The 12,025-nt window shown below is 37.1% G+C and overlaps 1 protein-coding gene across 19 annotated transcripts in view; it reads right to left on the bottom strand.

Annotated features, from left to right (window-relative positions):
• Positions 1-690: 690 nt before the first annotated feature.
• Positions 691-12,025, bottom strand: part of ESRRG (estrogen related receptor gamma) — a 390,416-nt gene continuing 379,081 nt past the window's right edge. For all 19 annotated transcript variants that reach the window (XM_088052404.1, XM_088052400.1, XM_005523330.3 and 16 more), the window contains one exon: positions 691-4,415. In XM_088052404.1, the coding sequence (XP_087908530.1) occupies positions 4,171-4,415 (245 nt within the window). In that variant the 3' untranslated portion in view covers positions 691-4,170. The remainder of the gene's footprint in view (positions 4,416-12,025) is intronic.

Below are 12,025 nucleotides of genomic sequence, written 5' to 3'. Positions count from 1 at the left end.
TGAGGGGGCTGCAGCCCCTCAGAGGGACGGGGCCCAGAGCCCCTTTTTGGCCCCTTTTCCCCCGCACTGCTTAACCCGCCTGGATCACAGCTTTCAGGGATCTTCGTTAACACCCGTCCGTATCACTGCTCTGGGGGCTGTTTACTTCCATTCAGCAACACTGGATCAAGTAATACAGGTTTTTTTTCTTAATTTGTTTTTTATTTTTACTCAGAACACATTAAAGGAGTCTCCTGCAGTAGGAAATGAATGATAGACTTGGTTGTTGATGGAGAAAGCAAAAAACTACTTCTATATGATATTAATGTGATCTTAAAATAGTGGGAAAGTTTTCTTTTATGACATTGACAGAGAGGCAATGATTTTGAGTAATGCAGGTTGATGTGAAGATGCTTTAAGATTAAATAAGTGCTATATAAAGGCCTGCCAGCCTGAATTCTAATGTGCTATGAGACATTTTACATATTTAAGAGTATGCAAAATGTCTTGTACCGCACTAGAATTCATTCTGACAAGGCTTTATATAGCATTTATTTACACTCATGTCGTGCTTTAAGGGAGAAGTGCAAACGCTGGCTCCGTTTTGAATGGAAGTAACAAAAGGCAACGCTAATTGCTCTGTTTCCTCCTCCAAAAAAGAAAACAAAACCAAAGCAACCCCACAACACAAAAAATAAAATAAAAGCAATCAAAAGTGGAAGCTTGTTTAATATTGCTCTACCATCATCCTGAAAGGCATAATAATTTGAGTTACACATCTGAACTGATTGGAGTTACAGAATCATATCTCCTTTTTGCATTTAACAATATATACAATATAAAATAAATACATTTACACAAATGGACATTGGTTGGAGCACACGGTATGATACACATCACAAAAATATACAGTTGATTGCTATACAGATGTGAAGCCCATCTACAGCTATAGACATGTTTGTTTTCATTTGTTGTTTTTTTTCGGTTTTAAACTACTGGCTATTATGCAACTCCTGGATTATTATAAGCAGTTTAATTTTTTTTGTCCTTTTGCGATCTTTGCACAATAAGACTGCCATAAAATGTTTTCCTAGGCAGGTAAACAGAGACGCTTAAATAATTAAAATACAATCACCAACACCCATTTTCTCTTCTATAAGAAAAATAGCAGTTTTAATTTTTTATATCTTTTTATGTTATCATTTAAATGCAAAATAGTGGAATAAATACAACAATCTGATCTGATTGAAACAAATGTGTAACTTCTGGGAGTTACACAATCATATTGCTTTAAATAAGAAAAAATTAAAAAATGAAGCAAAAATAGAAATTAAATTGTTATGGCTAAAACATACACCCTTTGAAATTTTCCCAACACTTCACATTAAGTAAGTGGTCTTGAAAGAACTCTTCTCCAGCAAGGTTTAAGATGAACAACATTATAAAGCCCGTGCAGTTTTTTTACCTAAGTTTCAGGTAATGGTTTTACAGTCTTGAGACACTTGTTCTTTTGCAGCTCCAAAAAATTATGGAAAATGAAAACTAAAGTTTGCACCGTGTGCCTTTAACACATCTCCATTTTTTGTGTGTTTTTTGTATACTTCTATTGATTGGCTTTTGACCCTGAAGCCCAAGTTCTTTAATGTGATACAGCAAAAACAATATTTATATTATATATTTATATATATATAGTGTACTTGAACAGTAGCAACTTAAACCCTGCAGAAACTTTCTGGAAAATAAACTTTTTTTTGCACTCTTACATATATAAATAATCTTATAGAATCAGCACCTTTTTCCCAGGAGTTGTATTTTTTTTTTGACATTTTTCAAAAGGGATGTGCCAATTTCTGAACTCCTATCACAGCTATAAATTTCAAGTTATTGACCATCTGAATGAATTGCTAATGATGATTTACCTAGAATCACACTACAGTCACTTCTCTACTGAGAAAACACAATCTACAATATAGTCCCATATAGCTAATGATAGATACACAGTTTTGTTTTTTTTTTCCTAGCATGAGGCCGAGAGAGTATCGGCCCATTGTTATTTTGTTTAAAGCACACAACGTAGCAATAGTTTTGGAAACTTGTCCGCACCAAAAAAGTTTTGCAACAACACAGAGCGAGTTAATAACAACATCTGAGAGATGATTGAATAAAAGCTATATTTACAGCATTTAAAAATTAGACTTATCTATAATCTTGAAATATTCAAAGTTTTATTTCTAAGCTATACATTGGTATTCTATAATAAACTGTTACAGAAATTATCCCTTGTTTTGAAAATATTATGATTTCAGTGTGTATCTGTTCATAACGAGTATTTGTTTGGAGTTTCGATCTCTTAATTATTACTAGGAAGAACTTTATTACCGGTAAGGAATAGAATATACTACTGTAATCTCCTGAGGAATTGTACATCCAATATTGTCTCTAATTCTACCCTGTGTCTATAAGCACACACCACAAGAATCCAAACACCACAAGAAGAACAAGACAACAGTCTTTGAATGCAACATAAAAATTCAGAAAAGCACAGCAAACATGAAACATTGAAAAGCTGAACTACATTTCTTTTGTTTGTTAGGATTACAATTTTAATTACATCTGTGTACATAGAATAAGGATGTTCACATAGTACAGGGAGCAGCTACTAACACTGGTACATTGGTATAGCATTTGATGGAGGTTATTGTTTATTGGTTATTTAGCGACTGTAGTTTTCTGGGGGCATCTAATCGGTTTATACATTAGATTACACCTCGTAACAGTCTTGAAACTGACTGACTTTCATGCTGTGACAATACTGGTTGAAAAGCACATATACTGGTTTAGCTACTTGTTAAGGATCGCCATTTACAAACGAAAATCTAAATCAATAAATAAAGTATAGAAGTGTTAAATTCTTCAATTTGGTCAGAAGTCTACTTCTCTGATTTCTTAATTTTGCAAACGGCGGCATTTGCCTCATTGCCTCTAAGCTACTATTGTTTCATAGGGTTTTTCTGCGAGTGAGGTTACAATTTTGCAAACAGGCAGTAGTATCTCATTCCTTTGCAACTGAAGCAGTAAGAAATCACTGGGCGACCGCGCCCCTGCACAGTCGCTGTCTCCTAACGCCGTTACGGATTGGTATTTGACATGGAGTATTTATATGGTAGACTACTCGGATATACTGCAGGTGTAATCTAATCCTTTGAGTCAGTGAACATTTAGTTATAAACTGGAACTCATGTTAAGAAACTGGATGTTTTGGACCAGACTGGCACACAACATAAATTGCATCCGTGATAATATGCACCTTCCCTTCGACTATTGCTTTAGTAAGATAAATTCCCACATTAATAAATGGCTGAAAACTGGTAAAGCTGGTACAAAAAAATCTCCATTAGTAAGAAGAAACAAAACATTTAAAAAAATCTTCCTTCAGGATTCATTTGTCCTTCATTATTGTTCATCATTGTTCAAGCCAGCACAAAAATGCAGTATTTCTTTCTCTTTAGTATTGCATGAATGAATAAAGCTTAAACTATTCCCTGAAAAAGTTACATCGTAGCTAACCTAAGAAATATCTGGAAGACTTGAAAAAACAATTAAGGAATCAAATGGCTGTAACTGATCTAGATGGAAAATGCAATGGTAAGAAGCAGCCGATGCATCGTCGCTTTAGTCGTCTAATTAGAGACTGCTCCTATGAAATCTAATACTGCATTCAGTCAGTTCATCATGTTGTACTGTACTGCTAGGTACGGTGCTTCTCTCTTTGATTCCTTTGTCATTGGGGACATTATGGTTCATAATAAGTTCACTGGCATCCATATTATGGATTTCCATCCTTTGGCAGGCCTGGCTTCCATCTCTCTTCAATTAGAGACCTCTTTTAAAAAGTTCAGCAGCAAAGGAAAAAAAAAAGGAGAAAAAGGAAAAAAGGAAAGGAAAGAACAGAAAGGAAAAGGGAGAAAAGGAAAAGGAAAAGAAAAAACTGCATCAGAAAGACACAGAAGAAAAAGTTGAAAGCTGCTTCACAGTCTTGCTGCTAAATATCAGTGCAGTCATTTAGTCATTTTTTCCTTAATTAAACACTAAGTTTCTTTGCCATTATTATCCTGTTTATTTTCCCTTTTTTTTTTCTTTTTTTTATTTTTTTTTAAAACGTGCATGATGGGGAAGCCCATGATGCTTTAGTCAGACCTTGGCCTCCAGCATTTCCAAAAAAAGTTTGTGCATGGGGACTTTGCCTTCCAGTTTGATGTTGTAGAAATGCTGCACAGCCTTGGTGGAGGTTTGCCTCAGAAGCGGGAGAGTCATCAACATCTTGCCTGCACGGCGAGGATCTTCCATGTGCTGCCCGGCCTCGTAATCCTGCAGAGCCTCATGTAAGACGTCCTGAAGTTTCTGCACTGCCTCAACATCCTCTATGTGCATTGAGTCTGCAAAACAAAGGAGCAACAGGAGGTGTCAGTCGGGTACGCCAGGAGTGTGATAACGCTAAGGCTGCTCGACACTTTCACTGGTTCTGCCCATCCTCTTTCACAAAGAGGGAAGATAATTACCCATTAATTTCTGTACTGACCTTTAGGAAAGTGTATTGAAATGCTGAGGAACTACAAACGTACAATTAACTCTTGGGTAAGTAATTCTTCTCCTCATCCTCCTCAAACAAGTAAAACAGTCACCCTCGGTGCTCCCCAAATCATCTGTATGGTTACCGCTTTGAAGGAATGACAGTGCCAAGGGGCTGAAGGAATGGAGGGCTGCATTCTATCAGGGAAGCAAGGATAAAGCAAGGATGCCCTACTGTGGAAAAGCTCAGCAAAATTCTGTGTCGGGTTCCAAGGCTATCGCGTTGGAAGCTCAGAAACACTGACTGTGGGATTAAGACCACTGCACCAACACAAGGGAAATGCTGGTTTGAATGGAATTCCTGATAGGTTTTAGCAATTTTTTTCCAAATATTCAGACAGACAGACAGGCAACACTTAGCATGGTCCTGAACAGCTTTTGTTTGGTGAAGCTGTTCAAGAGCACGCTAAGGTAAGGTGTAATCCTTCTCTCCCACCCCCTCAGACAGTGGTTCATCTTGTTAGTGTTGGGGTTTTGCATTTTTTATAAAAGACTCAAAGCGAACACCTTGCCCTGCACCTTTGCAGGTGAGATGCCTTGGTGGTGTAAGTATTGAGTGACAGGCTCAGACGCAACACACACCAGGAACTAAACTAAACTGCTACGTGACCCGAAAAGATTAAAGCAATGGAAGTGTGAAATAAAGAGAAAATATCTAACTGAAATAACTGTAAACCCCTCAACTGGATAGATACAGAAAGTGAAGATGTCCCTGAGAACACGCAGTTACTGGACCATGCTGAGATTACTTTGGATGAGCAGCCCTAATTCTCTGACTTTTATGTAGTCATAAATGCCAAAGAAACCCTGATGTGGTCCTAAGTGAGGTGAATGCAAGTAAGGAAAAAAAGTCATAGGTGAAAGAGGCCACCAAACAGCCCCTACCAGCTACCAAAATTGGGATGGTCACCAGACTTATAGAGCCAATAAAACACCACATGAAAATACAACTGCTGTGAGGGGGTACAAGCCCCAGGGACAGGCCACACTGTGCAAGCTTTGCTCAGGGTGAAACTGGGACAGGGAACGATTGAAGTTCATCCCTGAAAACTCAATTTAATATAACACTGCTTTGCATCCTAATTTTTGGGTTTGGAATAAAGCTCCTGTTCCCAGACAGAATAACAACTGAAGAGCCGGATGGTGAAGAATCCACTTCCATCATCGTTTCCATGCCCTGTAACCAGCACTCTGATGCTCTGGATCAGTATTTGACAGAGTCTCATGTTTTACCCTGTTGATGATTAAACATCAAATTTTGCACGTGCTTCAAATATCTGAATTACATTCAGAGAATTAAGATGCATCTAAGATTCACTTCCTAAAAGCTGTCATGCAACTGTTTCCTCAGATAATTAGGCCAGATAGTAAATACCTGTCTCCTTTCAATTACAAACATGTAAACTGAAACACAAACCAGTAAGTAACAGGTTAACAAAAATGTTCCAGCTATTATTGTCACAACAAATGTGCAAATTGAAAAGAAAAAAAAATAAAAGTTACAGCTCCTGCTCTAAAACAGACACTTAATTATACACAAGTTTGGATCATTTAGCACGTTTTATTGATTCTGATGACAGTTTATCTGTTAATTACACATAATGGAGTCCTATGGGAATTTTACACGTTTAATAATTCTGAGTCTTAGTGAATACATGCTCTAAGAAGTATGCAGCTAAGACATAAGCTGCTGGGATGTGATACTGCACATCAAGGTGCACTGTGCTGAAAGCACAGAAACAGAAATCTCTCTCTTAGGGATAAAGAAGGCTACAACATTTTGAAAAAGATGACAGGCAAATATTACTTCTAGCAAAATTTAATTCTAATTAATATGAGACCATTCCCTGAATCCATACATTTTTGATAGTTTTCTAATATGGTAATTCTATTCAGTAATTCTGTGTCAATAAGAGAAAAGCCCTGAATTCTGTGTCCTACAAACAGATATAATCGATACAGACATGCTAACACACACATACAGATGTGACTGATGTCTTAAGCACAGGGTCCAGCCACCAGGCTTTAATTTGGAATGCAATCTCCAAAAACATTGTTGTCTTTTCTCCCTAACTCTTTACCAAGTCCTTGGATATTCACTGCTGTACTACAGAACATACTATCTGCTACTCCAAGTAATTTTTCCATAAACCATGTGCTGTTTGTGCAGAAAAAACACTTTTCCTCCTCTCCCCAGATCCACAGTGCCACAGCCAGATTTGCTGGGGAACAAATAGGAGTATTTCATCTGCAACAAATCCTTGATGAGTCAAAGACAGACTGTTCTCATTACTTTTTTTTTTTTTTTTAAACACCACACTGCATAAAGAGACAGGTTTTTCTGGAGATTGTGACTGTAAGGGTTTAGTTTTTAACCCTTTACAAAACTGGTGTTTTTTCTTTTTTTTTTCCCCCAGAATCAGTATTTGTAACAGTGACCATAAGTTTGCAAATAGATGGATGGAGCCCAGACTAAATGTATTTTTCACACAGAGCTGAAACTTGGCTAAGATGTCTGTGTAGTCTGGAGAGCAATTTGGCCTGTAGTGTCAGGAGTATCTACGCTCTACATATTACTTACAATGAAAATGAGTGAGGAGGGAAGAGAACATCCACCAGAAAGGAATCAAAACCTGCCCTTTGACACAGCTATTACATTTCATGCTTTAAAACTCTTCCACTCTGTGGAAAACATCCAAACACAAGGGCTCTTAACCTCTCCTTGCAGGGGTGATTGTGTACCATCCCTCTGGTAAACAGGGAAATTATTTACATGGAGAAGTAATAGTACCAAAGCATTTAATGCATTTGTTGCTGTCTTTGAAATTAATTTAGTAGCAGGGAAGAACGTGCCCAGCCAGCTCTCTGCCCTCAAATGGTGGTTCATGGAGCAATTCAGGAAGCTGTGCCTTGGGGAACAGATTTGGCCACAAGGAATGGGATAAGAAAAAACAGCAGAGAGAGGGGCACTTCCAGTGGTGATTAAGACTTCAAACTGTTCTTTTAAAATGGTGATTTAGCTTGAAAGATTTAAAAATTATGTAATCAAATTACTATGATAATTTAACTCCCCATTTACAGAAAAGATTCAAACTCATTTCAGCTGTACTCATTCTAGTGTCTGCCAATGTTTAAATGCAAACTCAATAAATCTGTGCTATTTAATTAGACCATGATTCAGCTTGCAGATTGCTCAGGAAAATATTAATCTCTACAAAAATCCTTCTTCAAGTTTCAGCCTTGCAGTCTGGAACTTCCACTTTATTCCTGATATTAAACGAATGTAGATCTTAATCCCTCAGGTGTAAGCCTTTGAAAATAAGGATAATGGTTGAAAATGCTGAACTAGCCAAGGGGAAAAGAAGAGGAAAAACAAAAGAGAGAAATCTTTTCAGTAACTACAGACTGGCAGATGTAGAAGTGAATTCAGAGCAGGCTAAGTCATTGCTAAGTACTGCTCATGTATTGGGATAAACCAAATCCTCAGAAATACCATCAAGAACCACTATAATTTAAGGAAACAGACAATTTACATGACAATCTAGAAAAAAAGGAAAAATTCTACAGAAAATATGAAACTAAATTATAAGTGAGTTTCAAGGTTCTTCCTATACAATAAAACCGCTTTATTTTTATGTGTTGGTTTTGGGTTTTTTTTTAAGTGGCTTTGCAGGCGGTCTGAATAATTTACAATTACATCCCACACTAGTGATATCCAGAGGAAACCTACAGGCAGATGTAACACACTTAAAAACCAGCCCCTATGTAAATAAAGAAATTAAACAGGGTAAGTTCAAAGTGTGATTTGAATGACAGCAGAATTTGATGGTAAATGCCCTCCAAAAACATGATCCCAGGCTGGTGAAACTGAAGACAGACAAACACAAGACTTGTTGATACAACTGCTGAGAACATGGGAAATCCCTGGCAGGGAAGAATTTGTTCCTGATCAAAGCTGCCATGGGAGAGAGTGAGATCAACAAATGAGGACATGGACTCATTGAGCTCTGCTTGGAGAATCTCATTCTATCCTTGTAAATGCTTTCTTTCACCATCACAGGATGGGAAAATACAATTGTACCTCTTCTGATCAGTTGATTGATCAGATCATTGCACAGAAATAAGAGAAAACTGGAGTTCTCATTCAAGAAAAACACTGCAAGGTCCAGACAGAAACTCAGATTACAATCTACCTCATTTAAAATTCAAGCTTCATCTCAAATGCAGCAAATAAACATCCAGCCACACAGGAATCATTTAGAACACATCACAAAGGGTGACAACTAGCTAAAAATTGGAAAGCACCTGAACTAAGGGTAAGGAAACCTCTCAAAATCCCACTTTGAGGATTAAGTTAAAGGCTAGTATCTATATATTTTGTATATAACATCACTCAGAAGTGGAAGAGAAGAAAACCAGATATCTTAAGTGAAGTATTTCTTCACGTCAGAAAATTCAGACAGCAAAAAGAAAATAGGACAGTGAATCAAGCAGCAGGGAGCACACAGCAGTGAATACACATTAAAATGCTGGTAAACCACATTGGAGAGGTAGATACCAATAAGTACTTGAAATACAGCAACTGCTGTGATGTTTCTGATTCCATACAGCTGAACAGTTCACAAACTCAGTCTGGAGAAATCCCTTTAGAAAGCTGTAGAATCCTGGAAAAACTGGATGGGATCAAGACCAAGAACAAAAAGCAAAATGTTTTTTGCTTTATGTAAGAAGGATGCAAAAAATCCTTATCCAGGTAGTGTTTCAAATAAACAAGTTTTGGTTTTTTTTTTATCTAGATAGTACTGCCAGTCCAAAAACCCCAAAAAACTCACTGCAGTGTTTACTGAGGGGTGAATTGTTCTCAGAACTACAGAACCCCTTCCTCTGCCCCTGAAACATGTGCTAGACTTGCAGAAGGACACAAAGTGCCGGACCACATTGTGTTTCTGTATATTTTTATGAGAAACACAACACAGTGACATATTGGAAAGCATACTGCTTAAGACAGAAGCAACCCATGGAAATTGCCAATCGCAAATCAAACCCTCATCCAGCAAGAATTCCTGTCCTTTTTCCATCCAGAGCTGGAATTACCCCAGACCCTTACTTTGGTCTTCCCTGTGTTGGGTAAACAAATATACTTAATTTTGACCCGCCTCTTTTTCCTGAACATAACTGCTGGGATTTGCATGGTTAGGCTAAGAGACAAGCACAGAGGCAAAAAGAATATTTTCCCTTACAAAAACGTATGGGAAAAATGGTCTGATATCTGGAGTATTCTATTGGAAACAGACACTTCAGCTGGAACAGATGCTGAAAATGAAAGAGGAATAAATGAAGAATTCCTTGTCCATAGGAATTATAGGCAGTGAAAACTGAAAACAAAGGCTTGTGTGATTGATTTTAGTGAACAAGGCCTTAGTCTGCATTGCCCTGGTTTAGCTTACTTTTCAGAAGAGATAAAAACTGAAGCCTCAAAACAGTTTTTAAAACACAGTAGGAAATGAAGGCGTGTAAGAAAAGAAATTACTTCACAGAATGGGGACTTTTATTTCAGGTACTAACTGGGTTAGCAGTGAATTAAAACCACTGGCACAAGGAGGTTAAAACATAGCAAACCAACATTTCCTTTTTTATTCCTGAAATGGCTTACTTTCCATTAGGAGAGGTAGTGAGGGCAATAAATATAAGAATATTTGCTGCAAAGCAGAACAAGCAGCACACTATGAACTGGTTCAAAACCCTACACCATAAGGCTAATAAAAGCCTGGAAAAAAGGGAATTTTCTCCCTTTTGAATATAGATTGATAGATAGATTGATAGAGCTGGGGGGTGAGACACCAAGTAAAAGAAAATGTTTAATGAAGACTTCAAAGTATTTTTATTCACTGTAAGATATAAAAAATTACCACAACTAACACTGGGCAACTAAGTTTGGACTCGCTTCTTGCCCTTCATGACTCTCATGCTACTAACATGTAAACACTATCTGCTTATTTCTTAAGTGAGGAATAGGTCCAAATTACTTAGTTTCCTAGAGTAGTTTCCAGGAAAAAAAGAAAAAAAAATATTAACCAGTGATTAAGCATTAATTAACCACTGATTAACTCAACTGCTATTTCCTAATGCATACATTAAGTAACAGGTAACAGAATTACTCATTTTCTTTAAGAATTGTGGGTGTCATCTATTTGATTACATGAAAACAGAATGTGACAAATAAACTGTTTCCAAGAAACAGGGAAACTTTGAGTATAGTGGTGACTTCCTTTTCTAAAAATTTGTTTCTGTGCTGTATTATTCTCTATACAAAACTACATCAAAGAGTTAAGACCTTATTATTGATATTTGTCAAAATAAAGACAAGTAACACAGCCTTAACAGCTATGTGGGTCTATATCTATATCTATATCTATATCTATATCTATATCTATATCTATATATCTATCTATATCTATATGTGCCCAGTCAAGATAAATATGTCTTAATCATTAATTCAAACATTAACAAGATGACTATATAAAACAAAATTAAAAAGTGGACATTATTAGAAATGAAATACACCATGTTGTGACATGCACTGGGAATAAAGATGATGTCCTGTGGAGTAAGTGATTTACTGAGCTCTACCAATTAATTTCTATTATGATAATATCATATAATGGTGATAGCCTAGTGCTCTGAGTACACTGTGCATGGAAAGCTAAAAAACTTACAAGAACTTACTAATTTTTTAACAGGATGAGATGATAGTATAACTTTACTGGCACCAATATTGATCTGCACTTCATTATGCTAAAATGCACGAGATACTTTTCAGTTCACACTCTCTGTACCAAAAGGGTGATTTTTAATTTATTTTTTTAGAAGAGTTAATATCAACGACCAGAAATATGAGGGTGAGCAGAAGTCCTTTTCTCCTTCTTGCGGTACAGGCTACACAGCCAGTGATAGCATTTAAGATTAAATTTTCAACAGTCCATAAGGCTGTACTTTTAAGTGCCTAGCATCCACATTTGGGTCAGGTTTTTCAAGATGTCGGCAGCCTTTAAGCAGATACACAGAGATCAGATACTCAAATGTGCTGACGTATTTTGACACTCCTGTTCCTTACATTAGGTCTTAGATGGGAACTGAGCTTCTCTTAAGACTCTGGTCTCAGGTGTGATTCCTAAGCTCTTCTGCAACAATTGGCCTGGAGGCCCAATTTAGTCCTTACTGATCAGGCAAATTCAAAAAACTTCTCACCTGCAACTCCCTGTTTAGTGTTACCCTAATCAATACACGGGAACACGTCCTGGCATGGAAGAGATGAGCAGCTCATCTTTTCCATGCTGGAGCGCTCCCGTGCGCGTGCCTGCACTTGTGTACACTTCAAGCATATTTTGTAAATATTTCACCTTCCCTTACACACGAG

This window comes from Pseudopodoces humilis, chromosome 3, assembly GCF_049639895.1.
Source record: "Pseudopodoces humilis isolate 2021_Gansu_Grassland_sample_001 chromosome 3, ASM4963989v1, whole genome shotgun sequence".
NCBI lineage: Eukaryota > Metazoa > Chordata > Aves > Passeriformes > Paridae > Pseudopodoces > Pseudopodoces humilis.
Note: the sequence above shows the minus strand (reverse complement) of the source record. Positions and strands in the feature narration are given on the sequence as shown.